This window comes from Balaenoptera acutorostrata, chromosome 6 (genome assembly GCF_949987535.1).
Source record: "Balaenoptera acutorostrata chromosome 6, mBalAcu1.1, whole genome shotgun sequence".
Lineage (NCBI taxonomy): Eukaryota > Metazoa > Chordata > Mammalia > Artiodactyla > Balaenopteridae > Balaenoptera > Balaenoptera acutorostrata.
The window spans coordinates 20,193,477-20,214,219 of NC_080069.1; the positions used below are offsets into that span (position 1 = coordinate 20,193,477).

The window sequence follows — 20,743 nt, forward strand, 5'->3', positions numbered from 1 at the left end:
TTTAACTTACAGACTCACTCTTCTGGGGGAACAGAGGAGAGAGCACATGCACGGTCTACCACCTGGTCCCAGGTCTGGACGCTGGTGCCTTGGCACCCTCTGACACCCTCGAGAGCGCCTCCAGATCTTGGAGCCTCAGTTGACTCTCCTATAGGACGGAGACGGCAATGCCGATGGCTCTCGGGTCGTAGAACAGCCAGGGCGAACCAAACACAGGATGTGCTCCGGAAGGAACTGGAAGGCCACGTGCAGAACTTTAATATCAACAAAGACGCCTTCAAAGCAGCGGGGGACCAGGCTATCCAATAAACAGATAATAGGAAAAAAGGAGCAGAATCTCTACCTCATTCCACCCGTCGAAACACACTCCAGGTGGATCGATGATTTAAATATTAAAAACGGAACCGTGCTGCACTAACAGAAAGTATGGGTGACAATTTCAGTCTTGGGATAATCTCTCCTCACCTGACAAGACAGCCCAAAGCCAAGTAAGGGAAAAAATGGACAGATCCAGTACACAAAACACTGGGAAGCGTTTGTCCACAGAAGAATGAGACAGAGACCGACAGTGACAAAGTGGGGGAAATGTCTGCAAAATGACAGATGAGGCATTTCCATCCCTGAATATACAAGAAGCTTGTACAAATGAGTAATAAAGCATTTCCAGGAGGAAAACGGTCAAAGCACAGCAAGTTAGAGAAGAAGAAACCCATCCGGCAGCACAGACAAGAAAGGATGCCTGAGGGCTTCCCTGGTGGCGCAGTGGTTGAGAATCTGCCTGCTAATGCAGGGGACACGGGTTCGAGCCCTGGTCTGGGAAGATCCCACATGCCACGGAGCAGCTGGGCCCGTGAGCCACAACTACTGAGCCTGCGCGTCTGGAGCCTGTGCCCCGCAACGGGAGGGGCCGCGATAGGGAGAGGCCCGCGCACCGCGATGAAGAGCGGTCCATGCACCGCGATGAAGAGTGGCCCCCACTTGCCGTAACTAGAGAAAGCCCTCACAAGAACTGAAGACCCAACACAGCCAAAAATAAAAGAAATAAATAAATAAAATAATAAAAAAAAAAAAAAAAGAAAGGATGCCTGAGCTGCCAGCAACCCAGGAAGCACAAGGCAATGAAAGTGCGGTACCATTTTCCACCTGAAAGCCTGGCAAAGCTTAAGAAGATGGACACCCAGACTGCGATGGGTGGATGAGTAGCCCTGCTGTCTGTCAGAGCGAGGGAAACACGTCACAGACAGAGCAGAGAGGGCTCAGGGGCATGGGAAAGATGCAGTTACATTTCTAACAGGCTGGTGGAAACAATATACAGACTTTTCACCTCTTAGGTTAAGGAGGTGTGAACTGGGGTGACAGTGCACCCCACTTGATGTGATTCACTGATTGCATTTCAAGAGGATGTTTAGGGAAACCTGAACAGGGACTGGAGGTTAGATGACATTAGAAAATTATTGTGTATCTCCTTAGATATAATGACAAACCCGGCATTATTGTAGGAAAATGTCATTATTCTGAGGCATGTGACAGCATTCAGGGGTCATGGGTGTGCTCACACCTGTGCACACATACGATGCTCCCAACCGTGCAATCTGTGTGGTTAGAACACATGTGTGTGATCAAGTTTTCTGTCGGCTTGAAATTTTTTTTAAATATTGGGAAAAAATATAGGTCTAGATTTAAATGAAACATATGATTCCCTTACCTCAACAACTGACATATCTATGGAATTTAAGTTTCAATTCCACACCTTAAGCTTCTAACTAGAGTTTAGCCAGGAAATCCCTTCACGTGCAAAATGTTTCTAATATGACTAATGTGACCTAAGGAAAAAGAAACTAAGTCTGTCTATGAGGACTGAAGATCTCAACACGTAGACGCACCCCCTACCCGGATCCCAACCTCTGCCACCAGAGTCTGTGGACACAGACAGCCCGGCAGACCCACCCTATGTATGGACCCCACCTCAGGGGTCTGTGTGCAGATACAAGGTTTTTGAAGCAGGTCCTTACTTCGCCCATACTTTGTCCTGTCATGTATCTCCAACTCAAGCTTGGAAAACATTTTTTTAATTCCAATGAATTTAGGGTTGAAGCAAACTAAGCTTGCCACTTCAGCATACTTCACACTTGACAGTTACTCACTAAATAGGGACAAACACTAGAAAATGTGCTTCCCAATCGATCCTCAAGTGCATTTAAAACACTCCTCCCTCTTTGTGGCTCATCAGATTATCTGAAAAAAAAGAGTATCTCCCAGAGAGATGCTGCTATCTAATCCGCTCTCTCCTTCCGGCTCCCCGTCAGCAAGGGAAGCAGGAGTGGTGGGAGGGCGGTGTAAGAGTGGGGGGCCCTCTCCAAAGGACCCTACTGACAACTGACGAGGCTCAAGGAGAGTCAAGGACATGATGCAGGTGACGGAGACATGCGTCCTGCTTCTAAAGCCGCTCAGCAAACTGGCATTGTGTTGTCACTCCTCAGAGGGAAGAATTCCAGAACTGCCTATCAGTGGGCAACTTGTACCCCAACAGCCAACACTGAAGGTGGTGCCCCAAGACCAGAGCAGCAGACACCGTCCTAGTGAGCCCGGGCTGCCATGACGACCACAGACAGGGGTCGGGGGAGCTGCAACCACACATGTTCCTGCCTCATGGTTCTGGGGGCTGGAAGCCCGAGATCAGGGTGTCAGCACGGCTGGTTCCCGGTGAGGAACCTCTTCTTGGCTTGCGGACAGCCACTTTCTTGCTGTGACCTCACATGACAGAGGGAGAGAGCTCGAGAGCTCTGGTGTCTCTTCCTCTTCTTATAAGGCCATCATCCTATCAGGACCCCGCCTTCATGACCTCGTTTAACCTTAATTACCTCCTCATGGGCTGCATCTCCAAATACCATCACATTTGGAGAATTAGGGCTTCAACATATGGATTTTGGGGAGACACAAACATTTAGTCCGTAACATATATGAACCAAGAACAAGGGATCCAAGAGCAGAAGTCCTGAGTTTTCCACTTGACCAGGGCCCATGTCATAGCCAGGGCTCCCTCACAAAATACAAAACGTGACAAGGAGAAATAGGCAAGATGCTGGATCAGGGCACATTGATGCTTCCTCTCTGTCAACACTGGCCTTCCCAGAAGGTCCCCCCACTGCCAGCTCTGCACTATGGGCCAGCGGTCCTGTAAGTCCTGCACCCGGTCATGCCCTCAATCATGGTGGTTTACAGACAGGAAGGCTTAGAGGAGGCCGGGGAGTGGGCGGAGGCCTTCTGAGGAGCCATGGGCCTCCCCCATCCCCACACAGCTGGCAGGAGAAAATCCTCCCAGACTGCAGAGTGGCGACCACTGGCCGCTGCCTCGAGCCCCACGCTGCTTTAACTGCTCACCAGGGGACCTGCGCGGCCTTACCAGGTGGTCACAGGCTGGCTGGAACGCGTTGGTCCCGCACACGTAAAGGGCACTGGCGCTGAGGGGCTGCAGCACTCGGATGTAGTTAAGGCATTCTGTCTACAAGGAAGAGAAACGCACGGGTCAGCCACTGTGCAGGTTCCACCGGACGCCCTCCGCGATCCCAACTGTCCAGCCTGCCGGCTTTAGAGCATGAACCAGCCAAGCACACGCCCGACAGCAGCTCCTCACGGCTCACTGATGACCAACCCGACCGTGAATTCACTGCCACCCTTCCACCTCGGGCCTCAGGTGCCATCCGTCTGCACAGGCCAGCCCTGCCCTGCCTGGCACGGTGGGAGCAGGAGAACCGGCTCCACCCCTGCACAAACCTAAATCTGCGGCTGGCCAGAGTGCTTCTGTCTCTGCAGGGCCCACAGGCCGCTGTCAAGTGCCAAACAGATTTCACCTCAGTCACTGATTGCTGATTTATACTCAGCAAAGATGTATCAGCCAAAAAGCAATGAAAGCTGACCTCAAACCTTACTGGACACCCGGCACAGGGAAACACGCATTTACTTCTCACTGAACACACAAACCATTCATTGCGTTGGCAGGCCCGAGGGGGTGTGTGCTGTGCAGAGTTCCCTCCACCCTCCCTATCTCTGGGGGACCCCACCCTCGACGCCCCAGTGCGCGCAACTGGAAGCAGTGCTTCTCAGGAGAGGGGTGTGTCCGGCCCGCCTAGCTCAGGGGAGAGGCAGGACTAATGAGGAGCTCCGAGCCCAGCTCCACATCAGAAAGGCTCCGCAGGAAAACCAGATGCCACTGAAGAACCCACCCACTATTTTAGGCTGAAATGTACTTGGATTATATGTGCTAACATCTGAAATTATCTCCACTCGGGAAAGGTTTTTTTTTTTTTTGCCGTAATTGTTTTGAAACTGGTTGGAAGTAATTCATCGTCCCTGAAAGAACTGGGAGGGACCCTTGTCCGCTGTATGGCCTCCACATGGGGTCAGCCAAAGTGCCTGTTCTAATTTAGCTCTAAGACAACTCCCTGCGACACCTGTTATTACACTGCGATGCCTGCATGTTCCCTCATTTCGAATTCAGTGACTTTGGTGAAAGTGTTTAGTACTTTGCTAAAAAAGTTTAGCCAAAACATTTTTTGTTTTTGTTTTTTAATTTTAATTGCTTTGAAATTAGCCAACGACTACAGAAATTGACTATAACTCAGCTGTCTTAACCAACTACCAAGGAAGATGGGGCGCTTATACTCCAAGACTCCGACATCGGCCCAGCACCAGTTAAGGGCAGGGCAGCCCAAGTGTGTGGCAGCCATAACCCAGAGCTCTGGAGGGAGACGGACACTCAGCCCAGCGCTTCCCGGATGGCCACCACACTGAGATGCCCAGTATCTCCTAGAGAAGGAGCAGAATCTCAAGGCACAGATACTGTCAACAATCCAGAAACCCCTCCAGGCCACTGGGGCTCAGGGAGGGCAGGAAACCTGCACTTGTACACCTTCAGGCCAGCGGGCACCAGACATCCTTTTCTGTAGTCAAAGTTTCAGGCCATTTGAATAAATCCAATTCAGATAAACTTTAAAGTACTTTTCTAAAGCCTAGTATGTCTGGCACTTGCACTGAGAGCCCCAGGCTCACCACTTGGGAACAGGGAGGTAACCTGCAGGATGAGTCGCGATGACGTGAGCAAGCCTGGGAGCATCCTGAGGGCGGGGCAACCTGTCTGGGCTGCACCACAGAGTTCTGGGCGTTCGGGAGAGTCAAACAAGTAAGACAGGCCTGGGTGGGCTCTGAAGCTTGCCAAAGAAATTACCTGTTTTGATTTCCCCTTTTCCGCGCATTTTGCTTTTTTATCTTCCGAGACCTTCCAATATGCCTGTGAGGAAAAACCAGAGTCCATTTCAGTGCATGTTCCCCCTTTAAAAGGAGATACTGGTATAAAAAACATACAGTTTACAAAGCACATGGGGGTGTTTAGAGCACAGGTATTTCCCGGGACATTAACATCTCAGACTGCAAAGCGAGGCTCAGAGAGCAGACGCTGGGACCCGTGAGCAACGGCGCTTCGTGAAAGTTCTGTGATCCGCATGCTGCAGCCAGGGGGCCTGGAAGGCGGCTCCCAGATGACTGCGATTTGCTGAAGAAACCTGCAAAAACTAAATGACTGAAAGTGGGGAGGATTCAATTATTTATCAAAAGCATAAACTGCAGGCATTTTCTTTTCTTTTTTTTCCTTTTGGTCGCACTGCATGGCATGCAGAATCTTAGTTCCCCGACTAGGGATCAAACCCGTGCCCCCTGCAGTGGAAGTGCAGAATCCTAACCACTGCACGGCCAGGGAATTCCCTAAACTGCAGGCATTTTCAAACATCAAGTGGGTTTTCTCATCCCTTCAAAACTGATTCTCGAGTCTAGTAAAACGTCTTGACGTTTACTTTATCAGTGGAACAGCAGGGTTATGATGCTTTAAATTTTATGTGACGGCAGCAGGTTAAAGTGATGAAGCCACGGGGCTCCCTCAGGTCAGGTGTAGCAGGTGAAAGTGATGAAGCCACGGGGCTCCCTCAGGTCAGGTGTCTTCCCGCTGAGATCTGAGCTCCTGCTCCCTCCACACCAGGTGGACGAGTCAGGCTGGCAGATGCCTCAGCGCCCCACCCTCAGCAACAGCACCGCATCACAGAAGGCTCCCACGCTCCTGCCTCACTGTTCCCAAGATGCCCCATCTGCCCGTGTGATATTCCAGCATTGATGCCAGAATATAATATATCTCCTCCCAGAGAATCAAAGCTGGCCGTCGGGCACTCAGAGGTCAGGAAGCACACGGTGCTTCTCCATGGCAGTGAAGTGAATCCCTTAGCAATGTGATTTCAGAGAAATGGAAGTCCTAATCAGGACACATGAAAGCAGAACAAAGTCCCATTTCAAATAGCAACTTCCTTTAGAAATTAAAATGTAGACAATTTCATCATTATCTACAGGCAATGCATAAGGACACGGGAACATGAACTCTTGACAGGCCCTTGATCACGGGCGTTTTCACTGAAGCTTGGCTGTAGCCCTTTCACTTTTTTTTCCTCTTTTACATCTACGGAGCCCAGAGCCTCTCGGTTACCCACAGTGATGGCATTAACAGAGCAACGGGGGCTCTGACTGAGCACCTGCAGGTCGGCACAAGCATGCGGTGGAACCACGATGTTCCCAAGACGAGATTCTGAAAGGCAGTGTTAGCCCGAGTTGCTGGAAAGGAGAGTAAGGCCCAGAGGAAGGGGATTCAATGAACACAGGGAGTAGGGGCTGAGCAGGGCAGGGCCTTAGCACCCCTCTGCTCTAAGTGCCTAGTGTTTCAAACACTTTATTTTCACAGGGTGATGACCAGAATCTCGTTTATGTGAAACAGAAATTAAGTACTATGCCTGACTCTGGAGATTAACACAAAATGAAACAAAAAAATAAGAGATCTGGGGCAGAAAAGGCACAAGGTGAGCATGGGCCGGCTTGATTCCAGAGAACCAGAAAATTACACCAACCACTAGGGTGGTGTCTAAGGATTCAGGAGCAGAGAAGAGGCTGCCAGAGGCCAGGAGGGGACAGTCCGAGCATTGGCTACAATGGCTTGAGGCACTTCAAACACGTTGAAATCCACGAGTCATGGTCATACTAAAAAACCAAAAACAGTCCAAAAACCCACTGTCTCCCTTTGGGGAGAACTTACTCATTATTTGGAAAACTAGTAAATAAAGGCAAAGACTTCAAGCACTGATCCTGCCATGTCCAAAGGAACTGGCCTCGGGAGATGTGAATAGCTGGCAACGGGCATTTCCCCGTCACAGACGATATTCCAGCTCACAGATGGAGAAGGAAAGGTAGAGGCGGGACGTCCCATTCTGCAATCCTTGACGTGCTCCAGACTGCGACGGTCAAGGGCCAGGAGGAGGACGCCCGCCTGGGTGGAGGGTCCGGCCTCTCACAGGAGCCAGACTGAGGCTGGGGGCTGGACAGGACTGCGAGTGGCTCTCCCAGCACGTAGACCCAGGGCGGCTCCCAGGAATGGAGACTCGACGACGGATAGAGTGCCTGGCCACACAGACGGCCTGAGTTCAACCTGATCAAACTGAATAGTCAAACATCATCTATGAGGGAGTCTGTGAAATTTGAACACTATTTGATGAAATTGATTTTGGGGATGCAATAACGATATTTTGGTTATTTTGAAAAAAGGAGTCCCTTCCTTTAGGAGATGCTCAGGGAAACATGTGCAGATGAAGAACATGTGTTTGGGATTCGCGAAGCCTCGCAGAGGGAGCAGAAGAGGAGGACGTGGATGGGATGGGGGTGAACCCCCGGCCTGCAGAAGCCTCGATGGGTACAGGGTTCATCGTATCACTCCCTCTGCTCCCGTGTGTGCCTGAGATTTTCCGTAATAAAATGTTCAAAAATCCAAGATAAAAAGAGGGTGATCCCTGGGTGAACTGCCAGCCTGGGGAGGACGGAGGCTGCCAGGGGACACCCTGAGATGGGGCTTCGTGGACACAGGGCGGGAAAGAAGCTTCAGGATGACAGGCCCTCAGCCCTGGTGGGTAGGAAGGCTGCTCGTTAGATGCACAGGACGTCGGTGGGGCTGGCCACTGGGGTGAGCAGACTCCACAGCCGAGAGCGGGCCCGACACCCCAGGGGCAGGCCGGTGTGTGGATGTGAAGAGAAAGCACTGGAAAGGGTCTGTGGCCCAGACAGCAGGGGAGCGGGGAGCCCACACCATACCTCATGTTGCTTCTTGGAGATGTTGTGTGCGTTCAAGGCAAACACGGCTTCCCGGGCGCCCACGTACAAGGTGTCCTTGTCCTCACTCAGCAGCAAGGCCGAGTAGTTGAAGATGCCCGGCTCGTGAAACTGCACCAGCTGCACCTCTGGGGAGGGCGGGGTGGGGGGAGACCGTATTAGGTATTTCTGAGCTTGGACACAGCCTGAGCATCTGGTCCCCTTTTAGTGCGCGGCTGTCTCACTAGGGCCATGCATGGGTCTGCTGCCACAGTGGACAGGCCCCAGCCGAGGCCAGAACTCAGGCAATTTGGGCGGAGGCCGCCACCAAGTGTGAGGCCCCAGAGCCACTGTTCTCTCCCGGTGCTGTGGCCTGACTTCCCTTCCTGCTCCCTCCAGCCCAGCTGAGTTCCAAACCCAGCAGCGTGACCTCCTAGGAACATGACCTTCAGGCAGCGTGACCTCTTTGCAGTGTAACCTTGTGACCTCCCAGGAGACTGCAGGCCAGACACCTTAAACTGCTGACCACTGTGGTTCCCTCTCCCTCCCATCAAACTCTCGTCTATGTGTATTTAATCGTCCACAGATGAGGTTTATAAAGAATATAACTATTTAGCATTTTCTTATTCAGAAAAAAATCATTTACCTCAAAGCCTTTAAAAAAGTCTATTTCAGCGATTACACCCCTTAACCCAAGCATTTTCCAAGGATAACCACCACAAACTTAAAAAGCAGAGAAACAAATGACTTTTTCACTTATTTGGTAATTGCATCAATAGCTATTTAGGAATATGAGGAATTTAAGGGTGAGCTATTTAGGAGTAATATAAATGTACTGACACTATTTCTTAAGGAGCTATTTCTTCTTTTTGACCATCCCAGCATCAATTTTAAACTTGGCTTTCCATCTATCACCAAGCTCTGATTTTATTGAAGCGTTAGGTGTTCACGCTTTCTGCTCTTCTAATTTTCCATTGTTGAAGAAAGATACACACAGGATAGAGACTCTCCCAGCACACACACTGCCTGGAATTCTGCACAAGACAGCTCAAGCCCTGCAAGCACACCTCGCTCAGGAACACTGAGCCTGAAAGACTGGAGCGGAGGGGTTCCTAAGACACAGCTCCCAAAAGAGGAAATAAACAAAAGAGAAACTAATAAACAGCAAATGAAAACAATTGGCCTGAAGCTCAGCTACACATAATTAAATATCCTCAAAATATTGATACTACTTGGTGTGGTTTGTGCCCAGGCAGTGTGCACCAAACGTCACCAGGCACAAGGAAGATAAACTTCCTTCCAGGGCCCCCCCTGATTTAGAAGCCAAATCAGAAGGCCAAGAACAAGCCCTGCGAGTGTTTCCAGTTATCAGACCATCTCCCCAGAAGCGGCGGTGCAGGCCGTCTGCCCACACGCAAGTGCCAGGAGGACAGACCCAGCAGAGCAAAGGGCACCCGTGCATCTCAACACCACGAGCAGGGAGCAGGGTGGCCATTCCCTTCAGATGCCACCAGCGCCTGACACGGTTCTGCCCTCACCTCTGTGCTCCCAGGTGATCCTAGGTATGGGTGCAAACGCCACCGCTGTCCCAAACACCACGGCGAGGGCGGTGAGCAGCCCCCCGACGGGGGCGCACATCCTCATCGGCTGGGGCCGCAGTGGGGACTTCGGCAGCAAATGCCCGCGGGCAGGCGAGCCCACGGTGGGTGTCAGGGCGGTCGCTGCTCAGAGCTGCAGGGCTACGACCTGACCTGCAGCACAGCCTGGAGCTGGTGGGCAGCGCCAGCCCCGAGGCCCCGCATTGCTCAGCACTCTGGGTGAGGTCGAGCTGCTCTCACCACTGCAAATGTCAGAGGCCACCTGGTTCTTAAACAGCGTGCTTCTCCACGGCCTTCTGAAGAAATCCTGGAAGAAAGTGAAAAGGAAGGGTTACGAGTCAGGATGTGTCGTAGTAACGCCTGCTTTCTGTTTGCTCAATATCCCCCCCACGGCTCTGCTCTCACCACATCCCCAGCCACGGACTCTGTCTGCTGAGGAGAAGAGAGTGGTGGGGACATAGAGGGCTTCCTGTGGGGACAGCCCCACACAGACACCGCATCCCAGACAGAGTTACAGGCGTCAGGGCTTCCTGGTCCTCAGGTAGGCCCAGAACGCAGGACAGACACAGGGACCCAGACCAGGGAGACAAATGCCTGCCTGGCTGCCCAGCTTCCTCCCTGTGCGGGTGCTGTGTCCAGCTGGTAATGCAATGGGAAGGTAGGGAACGGAACCGGGGTTTCAGTTTCCCTCGGAGACTCTGGCTTCCCAATTCCTGTAATACTCATCGAGGACGACAGCCAGAACTAAAGACTGGAAAGCTGTGCGGAGGCTGAAATGTGAGAGTACACACACAGACACACACACACACGCATATGTGCAAGCATACACGTATGCACGCATGCATATAGATGCACGCACGCATGTCCTGGTCGTGCAGGAGTAGCTGACCTCCTGCAGGGGACAGGGCCACCCCGATGGCCTCGCTCCTCCAGCCTCACCGTAAAAGTCTGCATGTCATGGAAACTGGTCATGGGCTCTGATCTGTCACCGAGAAGAAGCACCTCATGGAAAGAACAGGCCTGTGCTGAACAGAGAACCTGCGGGGCTGGGGATCCTCAGATCTCCTGGCACCCACGCTCTGACGCTGCCCCACGACTGCCTGGAGTCCCGGCCTCCCGCCTGCTCAACCCCGTGCACCATCCGCAAGTGTCCCTGCGGGGAGCTGCAGGACAGCCCTACACCACATCAGTGAATTGGGGCAATAAGGGTCTGCCACTGACCCAAGGCCCCACCAGGATCCCAGGGAGACTGTGAGATGGACTTGTCCCCGCTTTCTCAGGGAGAGGTTAAACCGAAACGTCGGCCTGAACAGAGGCAGGACACTTGCCAACCACATCTGGGGAACACAGTTAAGCTACAGCAGAACCACTGCACTTTGCAGATGTGCTGCCCTGCGGGGCCCACAGGGAATCCACGGGCACACAACCTGCTCCTCAACTGAGTACCCTCTCCTGCAACACGGTGAAGCGGCTGTCGCCCTGACACCCCTCTCCCCTCCCCCGGAGGCCCTGGGAGTCAGCCATCCTCACCTCCTCCTCTTCCTTCCACCCCCACCAAGCCAACCCCCCTCCAGGTCTACCAGGCCTACTGACACCCCCGGGCCCTCCCTCTCTAGAACCTTCCCCTGCCCCCGCCACCACTGTCAGCATCCTGACCACCACCCCTCAGGACGCCCGAGGGACAGCCAGCTCCCTTGCTCCCCCTGCAGCCGTCCTCTCCCAGCTCCGTCTCCCTGGGAACCCCACAATTTGCCACAGGGCAGCACCTGTCCAGCCACCTGCCCTGCTGCTCTCTGACACATCAGGCCAAACCAAACCTCCCAGGAGGGTCTGGGGAGAAGGTCCGGCTTCCTGTTTACCTGGTTAAGTCGCTGCCTCCAGGGAGCCCTCCCTGCTCCTTCCTAGTCTGCCTGGGAAGTCACCTCTCACACCCTGGTGTCCTTCTCTGGCCCCCAAAGCCTAGCAGGGAGCACGGCTCACCCTCCACAATGCTCTGGGGCCTTTTTATTTTTATTTTATTTACTCTTTATGTGTACGTATGGGCCACTACCACTCCCGCTCCACTTCACAAAGGGAGGACTCCTGGGGGACTTTCACGGTGAGCACTTGCCACTGGGGAGACGCTGGGCAAGGGCCGGACGCCAGGGGCCAAGCCTCACCTGCCTGCCCACCTTCCCTGCTCAGGCACCCACTCTTCACCTCCTCCTCCCAGCCCGAAGGCTGCCTGGCGGGGCTCCCCATCCACCCAGCATCTGTCCTCCATCCCAACACGCCTATTGGCCCGCGGAGTCAGGGAGCACACTGAGTCCATCTTTTCCTCCAGGGACTGGCCCATCCTGGGTGGAGACTGGCACCTCTTTTCGACAAAGGGCCGGATGGGCATTATTTTCAGCTTTTTGATTCCTAGAGCCTCTGTCCCAGTTATGCGAGCCCAGCATGGTAGCTCAAAAGCAACCACAGATGACGTGTGAAGGGATGAGCATGGCCGTTTGCCAACATAACTATTTACAGGATGGGCACTGGGCTGCAGGCCAAGCCCTGCGCTGGGGGCCCAGGGGGACGGCCAGCCCAGACACCCAGTGGCAAAGGCACGATCCATGCTAAACACAACACCGGATGCACCAGGAGGCCGAGGGGGCCAGGAGGGGAAGAAGAGAGAGAGCTGCCTCATGGGGTAGCCGTGAGTGCTCACTCACTCTCTGCGGAGCCAGCTCTTAGAGGCACCCACCGTGTGGGTCACCGTCACCCTCGGCCGGGGCCCTGGCTGGGGACTCTGCTCTCCTGCCCTTAGCAGGGACGTGAGGTACAAGGTGGCTCCAGAAGCCCAGGCCAGGCGAGGTGTTCCCGATGCGACCCACTCAGCAAACAGCCCCAGAGTGTCCAGTGAACGCTAAATACACCGCAGAAATCCTACACAGCCGCAGGACGCCCAGGCCCCGGCGAGAGCTATTCGTGTGGATGATGCTGCTGGCTCGGGGTGCACCAGACACCCGCCTAGCTCGCTCCCGGGTCCATTTCCGCCACTACCAGTCTAATCGAAGCCGTGCCCACCCCACCCATCCCCCACCCTGACCTCTCCACAGCCTCCGACCCCTCTACCCTGCTTCCGTTCTTGCCGCCTGGGGTAGAGATTGCTAGCTTCCTGTCCCAGCATCCACATCCCTTCATTCTCACTAACAGAATCTTGATTTTACCTAGGATGGCAGTGTGGCCGGCTAACCATGTCTCCCAGCTCCCCTGGTGGCAGTTCTGGCCCAAGAACTGTGGACAGAAGTTATTAGGTAGGAATTCCAGGAAAGCTCTCTAAAGGAGGCTGACTCAGCTAGTGTTGGCATTTTTTTTTTTTTTTTTTTTTTTGTCTTCAGCCTTTCCTCCTTTTGCTGCCTGGAACTCAAATTTGATGGCTGGAGCTCTGCCAGCCACCTTGTGAACATGAAGATAAGAGTCTCATTCTGAGAACAGCCAAGTGGAAATCCAGAAGAACTGGGGACCCTCACAACATACTGGAGACTTTACAACTGCTTTCTTCTGCCTACCTCTAGACTTGATAATTAACTATTAATCTCTTTAAATTACTGTTTTTTCAGATCTTTGTTACCAGCAGTCAGATACAATTCCAAACAGATACAACCTCCCTGTAACGCATTTACCAAACAGCAGCAGCAGCCAGAATAACGTTTTTAATGTAAATCAGAGCATATCATTTCCCTACGTGAAACATTTCTCACTCAGATTAAACCCAAGCACACAACCTTCTATCCAGCCTCTCCTGTTTCATGTTCCCTCCACCTTTCTGTCCCAGCCATTTCTGGACATGTGGACTCTGGCCCATCTGCAAGGACGTCTTCCCACTGCTTGGCAAAGCAATTCAGAACATTTCCAAATGTATCTGTACCAGAGATCACGTGCGTAAATCCCACGGCACAGTCTCATTAATTTACCAGAGAAGACTTTCTCTCTGTATAATTGATCAGTGACTGGCAGTGCCTCCCCAAAGCTTCTCTGCTCCAAGCTCCCAAACAGGTAAGGTTTCTAGGAATGCTCCAAATCAGGGCAGGGAGAAGCTCAGTGGCTGCCAGGGTCAGAGCTGAGTGAGGGGCGAACAGGCAGAGCTCAGAGGATTTCGACCACTCTGGAGTGAGATGTTGATGTGGAGGAGGGGACAAGATATATGGAAACTCTATGTACTTTCTGCTCAATGTCACTATGACTCTAAAACTGCTCTTTTCTTTTTTTTTTAAAGTTTTTTCCCTTTTTTTTCAATTTTTATTTATTTATTTATGGCTGTGTTGGGTCTTCGTTTCTGTGCGAGGGCTTTCTCTAGTTGTGGCAAGCGGGGGCCACTCTTCATCGCGGTGCGCGGGCCTCTCACTGTCGCGGCCTCTCTTGTTGCGGAGCACAGGCTCCAGGCGCGCAGGCTCAGTAGTTGTGGCTCACGGGCCCAGTTGCTCCGCGGCATGTGGGATCTTCCCAGACCAGGGCTCGAACCCGTGTCCCCTGCATTGGCAGGCAGATTCTCAACCACTGCGCCACCAGGGAAGCCCCTAAAACTGCTCTTAAATAGAAAGTTCATTTAAAAAAAACCCACAACACACCAGCTCAGAGAGGTCTTTCCTGAGCACAAAAGGAGCATGTGTGAGGCCCTGTCCCAGTTTGCCCACAGCCTGGGGTGCCCTTCTGGCTGCGGGGCACAGATGTGAGGCCCACTGGGATGTTTCATTTCCCCTCAAACATCAGCATGGAGTCCAGTCTCTGTTGGAGGGAAATGCTTTGCAAGGATCCAACGGCAAGAACAAATTCCTACTTAGGTCGCTGATACAAGTCACTCCTCTGGGACATCCCATGACACACAATGCAACCAGGCTTAGAACCCAGATGTGGCAGATGGGAGAATCCCTCTTTGGAAACTGGTGCCCAGAACACAGAGATTTATCTCAACTCCCTCCTCATACCCAGTAAAATTCTGACGCCCTAAAAGGACATAAACCCATATGGATAAAAATGGGGAGAGGGTGATAGCCCATGCGGATGTTAACAAACCTGGGAAAGTAGAAAGAAAACAGAAGAGCAAAAGCAGTGGTGTACTGGCAAAGCTTAACAACTGGCTCTCCAAGGGGGCAGGGTGCCCTGCTTTGTAGTGTATGCCGACCCCTGGGGTGTAAATGCTGCTTTCAAGCTTCCAACATGATGTCACTGAACACAGAGATAGGACGACATGCACGCTAGCACACCAGGGCACGGTATTGCCACCACACAGATACAACAGGCACGTGGCCTCAAGAGCAGGTAATAGCACAGGAAGTAGTAAAATGCATAGGAAGCGGTGGGTTTTGAGTATGTTTACCTTCACTTGTATTTTTAATACAATTTATTTAAGTCCACATAATTTAGTGTTTGATAATGGCTGTGTTCACTAGCACACCACTGCTAGTAATTAATTGCCATTGGGGACAAACAGCTGAAACCGGAGCCTGTGAGAGGAGAAGTCACAAAGAAACCTGAGAAAATGAAAGCGACCTTAGAAATTAAAATCTTGATTAAGGCAACAAAATGTTCAGCTGAAGGATTGGAAGATAAAATTGAGGAGGTTTCCTAATAGTTGAACAATGTGACAGAGATAAACACAGGGAGAGAAAAGAGAAGAAAGCTAGAAGATGGATTCAGGAGACCCATGTCTAACTGAGAGGAGTTCCAGAAGAGAGTGAGAATACAAGGAGTTATCAGAGAAATAACAACAAGAAAATGTCCAGAATAAAAAAACCCACAGGTTTATAGAATGGAAGAGCCCAGCAGTGCAATGAATGAAGAAAGACTGCAGTAGAGCCCTGGGAGACAAAGGGGGAGATTCTGAAAGCTTCCAGAGAGACAACGGGCTCCAGACAACGACCTATCAAGAGCCACGCCAACAGCTAGGAGGCAGCACAATGCCTTTAAAGTCTCAAAGAGGGAGGATTGCTCATGCAGACTCTCAAATCAAACCCAATTATCAATCATCTGAGTGTAGCACAGAAACATGTCCCAAGCATGAAAGTTCTTAGAACTTTTACCTCCCTTACATCCTTTCTCAGAAAGCTACTGAAGGACTCACGCCACCAAAACAAGGGAGCTGTTTCCCTGGTCTTCCTGAGAAGGAAGAAGAGCTGGGGGACAAGAGACAGGGTGTGCTCCATGGAGAAGGGGTGCAGGGAGCAGGAGACAGAGGCCGAGAGGGTGCAGGGGAGATCATGCATAGTTACCGTGGGTTTGTGCACTGAAATATGAGGGTTACAGGTCTGGCAGAGCCTGAGTATGAGTTAGTAACACATTCATAGATAAAAAATGAAGCACACACACTCAAAATGAAGCAGTTACTAACCCCAGAGAAAGCAAAAGTGAAACTTGAAAGGAAATGTGATCAAAGCATACTTATTATGGCCCAGCTTTGAGCAATGCTGACATGGCATCAATAACAAAAACTGTGGAGCAACGTCACTGGGAGGGTGGGGGAGGTGTGAGGGAAGGAGGATGTCAGAGAACCCCAGTCCTCACCTTCCATGGTAACACAGGATCTACAATAGCAAATGCAGGAAATATCTGTACAAGCACTTTGAAGGAATATTACCCAAAATGGCTAAAACAGTTGCAGCCCACTGTCTCAGGGACAAAGCGACAAGACCGGAGCACCTGTTTTCTCTCATAAGCTGTATAGTAATTATTTCAAGTTAAGATCATGCGCATTAATTGCTCTGATAAAAGCTAATTAAATTTTTAAAAGAAATCAATGCTTTGACTCTTTGTAGCCTGGAAGACAGCAGTTCAGTGGGTGGAGAAGCAGGGGACATGGGCCCCTGCAGGCAGGCGTCCCAAGGACCAGGCAGAGCAAGGTGTGCTTATGCAACCACACTGGGGTTCATACAGTTTTGCAGAAATAGGATTATTCACCAAGCGGCAGAAGTGCCCTGAGCAGCAGAACAGGAGTTAGTGTAAAATGAAGCTTCGACAGTGCCCAGCAAGGGGACCTGGCCTCCCGTCCCTTCACTCGCCACAGATCACCCCCCAACCCCAGTCTTTGCATTTGCCGCTCCCTCCTCCAGAACATTCTGCGAACCCCCCCACCCCGCTTCCCCACCCAGGAGTTCCTGGTAGCTGGCTCCTTCCCACGTGCACCCTGGCCCCAAGGCCACCTCCATCCTCCTCCTGCTTTATTTTCTTCATGAGTAGGGGCTTGAAAATGCTCAACGATGTGGTCCCTTCTAGGGCTGGCAGAACCAGAGGAAATACAAACATCGCAGTTAGAAGACTAAGGCCAGAGCTGGAGAGAACCAAAGTGAGGCCCCAGTGACAGAAAGTTTCGCACACATCACAGCCAGAATGAACAGAAATTTAGAATGGATTCACAGCTCCAGGAAAGGCTGAGCTGCCCTAACAAATGGGCCCAGTGAGTTTCAGCAGAGGCGGGTGGAAGGGCCAGTCTCTCTCCTTCCGGGACCTGCAGGAATGGCCGCTGTTCACATGGGCTGCTCACACTGGTTTAGGTGAGAAGGGAAAACATTCTTCTTAATCGCCTTGAGCCTGTACCAACCCAGACACTGTGGTTAAGGAGCCGGGGGGGCGCTGAACTAGCCAGGCGGCCACTCACTCCCGGCCATTCCCAGGCCCGCCCTGCGCACGGCGGCCCGAGGACAGGCGCGAGCTCTTTCTGCAGAAGCTACCCAGCATGGGCTTCATCCAGCTCTCAACTGTCTTCATCTCATCAGCAGGCGCCAGATTCCTGATGGCCTCAATCAGACCCTGCGTCTCGTCCCCAAATGGTCTTTAAAAAAATCCACATGAATAGCCAAAGGTCAGGAGGGTCCATGCCACACACAGGCGACTCCTCTCTGAGGAAGGGGTGTGGGGGATACATGTTTTGCTTTATGACATTGGCAGGGTTTGATGTTTGTTCTTTTTCAATAAGCGTGCATTGTTCCATATAATTTAAAAGTGCTAAGCAAAGCACACAGCACACTCACACAGACACACGGCCACGGTGCACTCAACCGGGAACACTGGCTCGGCGATCGCTGTCGCGTTAAGAATCGAAGCCTTAAATGTTCAAATGGAAACAACTGGACAAAGCGCCCACCCTCTGGCTTTCGTGGGCACTTCTGCTGGGAGCCAAGTGTCAGGAGTGTGCATTTGGCCTCCCCCCTGTGAAAGTGTCACAGTGAGACAGGAGCCCATTAGAAAGACAGGGTCATACAATGTCACACCCATTACCTACACATAATTGTGCTGGTTCAGGAGGAGTGCATGACCCCACTTTAAATGTCAGGAGAATGGAACCCAGAGGGGTCTCTGAACCCGGCACTCAGGGGCCTGTCAGTGCCTGTCACGCGGCAGCTTTCCACTCGAGCGACCCTGACTCAAGTCAGGGGGTTGGGGCAGAGAAAACAGGGTAAGGGCTATTTCATGAAACCGTACACACATCTGTGTACGTACGCTTGTGTGTGTGCATACATGTATTGTGTACCTGTGCATGTATACACATATATGTGTGCACCTTTAAGTGTGTATCGGAGTATATGTGTGCACGTATGCATCTCTGTGTGACCTGTATATGTGTGCATTCATGTATGTATGTGTACACATGTGTGCCATTTGTATACATGTATCTATGTATATGCGTGTTCATTCATGCATGCACACACCTGTAGGTGTGTGCATATGAGTAGGTGTGTGCGTGTGCATCTGTGTCTGTTCATGTGTGCCTGTGTGTGTGCGTGTACATGTGTGTATGTGCATGCCTATGCAGTGTGTGTGCTCTCTGTGGCGGCACAGAAATCCCGACCTAGCACTGCATTCCTAGATGTGACCGGTGACGAAAGGCTAGGGTCCTTTAAGGCAGGAACCATGGGCCGAGGGTACTGTCTGGGGTCTGTCACGCTTACCCACACCTTGGCTTCCCTTTCTGGGACCAGCTGTCTGTAGGGTCACAGAGGGGACACCACTCACTACCCCATGTAAGGCGTCAATGCTGGCATCAACAACAGGATGCTAAACCAATGTTCAAAGTGTCCCCACTGGCATCCCCTGGAAACCCATGAAAGGGGAGCTCAGGTGACAGCTGTGGACGACTACTGGGGGAGCCTGTTGATGCTTCTTGTCTATGGGGTTTGCCCAGACAGGGCAGGTGAAGCCCCACTTACCCTCTAGGCCCTGTGGCCAGGACAGCGGAAGACACACAGCTAAATATACCTTCCCCTCCCAGCCAGAAGCACAGAACACAAGAGCCACCCTAAGACCATGCCCTGCCGGTGCCCAGTGTCCCCATCCCCAGGCTGTCCCCCACCCTAGGCTCCCCTACCCTACCCCAGTCACCAGCCCCGCCCCCAGGCTGCACCCCGCCCTCGGCTCCTCTCCCTACCCAATCCCCCAGCCCCAGGCTGTGCTTCCCCCCTCCCCTCCCCACCCTCAGGGCTCTCCTCCCCCACCTCTGGCTGTGGAGCTGATGTCACCACCTTGCCAAATGGCCTTGCCCCCTCAGGAATCAGGAACATGTTTCAGAAGCTCTCTGTGTCACACACACAACAAACAGGTTTTTGTTTCAACTTCAGTTTCCCCAGAACTTAGAATGGATCCCAGGAGCCAGGCTCAGCCTTAGAGCTGAGTCCAGCTGGACGCTCCCCCCACTTCCCCAATGGAAAAGTGTCCAGGACACCGGCTTTCCCCTCCAGCCGCCCCGCAGGGGCAAACAAGCTGGTCAGGACGTCCCGACATACCTTAACCCTCGTTCTCTCACCTAAACCCAGGCACGTGTGTGTCACAAATGTGCCGATGGAAGCCAGGAAGGAGAAAAAGGGCGGCAGGGTGACAGATGCACATACCAACCAATTAATCAGCAGACAATCAGCAGTGATGATGTTGAGAAGGGCGTACGCAGGGCAGGTGCAGGGCAGCAGGGACCCCGAAGCACAAAGGCCAGAGGAGGGAGGGATCACACCACCTGTGCGACATCATTCTACCCTTGACAGTCGCACTGTCTCTTTGGAGGGCATGTGGCACCCTCGCATAGCGTGCGCATGCATGTGTCTCTGAGCCCGGACAGCTTAGCACCAGGGAATATAAAATAACCTTCCTCCCCTGGCCTGATTCTTCCTGTCGGCCCACCCCCAGGGAGGAATGTCTGTTATCCAGGGGCTGCTGGCGTCATAGGGAGCTCAGCTCCAGATGTGCCCCCAGGCTTGTTTCCCAAGGGCTGGAGGACACGGTGTGCACCAGGAGATATTTTAAATGCCACTGAAACTGGTGCTTCAGTCCCCAGTTTGACCTGTACAGAGAGCAAACTTAGGTAAATGATACCGTTGAAAATTTCTGCCTTAACTGGAATTGATTTGCATTCTTAATTTTCTCCTTACCTTATAAAACTCTCCTACCTTCCAAAGTAACTCCAAGGGTGCTTAATTCCAGTAATAAAGAGATGTAAATTAAAATAGAATACCTAATTATCCCCCACAAGACAGAGAAATTTAAGATTGCTGCTAGGGGTGCTGGTGAAGGGTTGGAGGATTTCTGAGGGCGATTCTGAATTTCCAAATGGCTCCTACTTCCTAGCGAGTCTTGGGCAGCTATCCTATGGACCAGCCCAGTGTGCAGAGCCACGTGGACGAGGACAGCCCACGAGGGATGTACCTCCACCGGGGGGGGGGGGCTAGTTAACAGACATGTGCAGGACACGGAAGAAGCTAGGCAGGAACCACCAGGAAGCACACAGCACCCTGACCACATGGAAAGGCAAGGGCAGAACAGCAGTCCAAGATGACCCACGTGTGTCCAGGGAGGACGTGACAGTCCACATACACATACGCGCACACGCACACACACACACAGATGCGCACACGGACACAGACACACAAGGATACAGACACACATGGACACACACACACAGAGACACACAGGCGCACATACAGACACACATGGACACAGACATACATCCAACTGTTAACAGTGATTATCTCTGG

At 52.2% G+C, this 20,743-nt stretch overlaps 1 protein-coding gene across 10 annotated transcripts in view; it reads right to left on the minus strand.

The window, feature by feature from the left end:
* SEMA4D (semaphorin 4D) overlaps nt 1-20,743 on the minus strand; it is a 123,237-nt gene that overhangs the window by 28,099 nt on the left and 74,395 nt on the right. For all 10 annotated transcript variants that reach the window (XR_009008680.1, XM_057548862.1, XM_057548864.1 and 7 more), the window contains 4 exons: nt 9,705-10,071; nt 8,170-8,315; nt 5,225-5,287; nt 3,404-3,502 (listed from right to left, as the gene is read on the minus strand). Coding sequence is in view for 9 of the 10 variants with exons in the window: in XM_057548862.1 (XP_057404845.1) it covers nt 3,404-3,502; nt 5,225-5,287; nt 8,170-8,315; nt 9,705-9,810 (414 nt within the window). In the remaining variant the exon portion in view is untranslated. The remainder of the gene's footprint in view (nt 1-3,403; nt 3,503-5,224; nt 5,288-8,169; nt 8,316-9,704; nt 10,072-20,743) is intronic.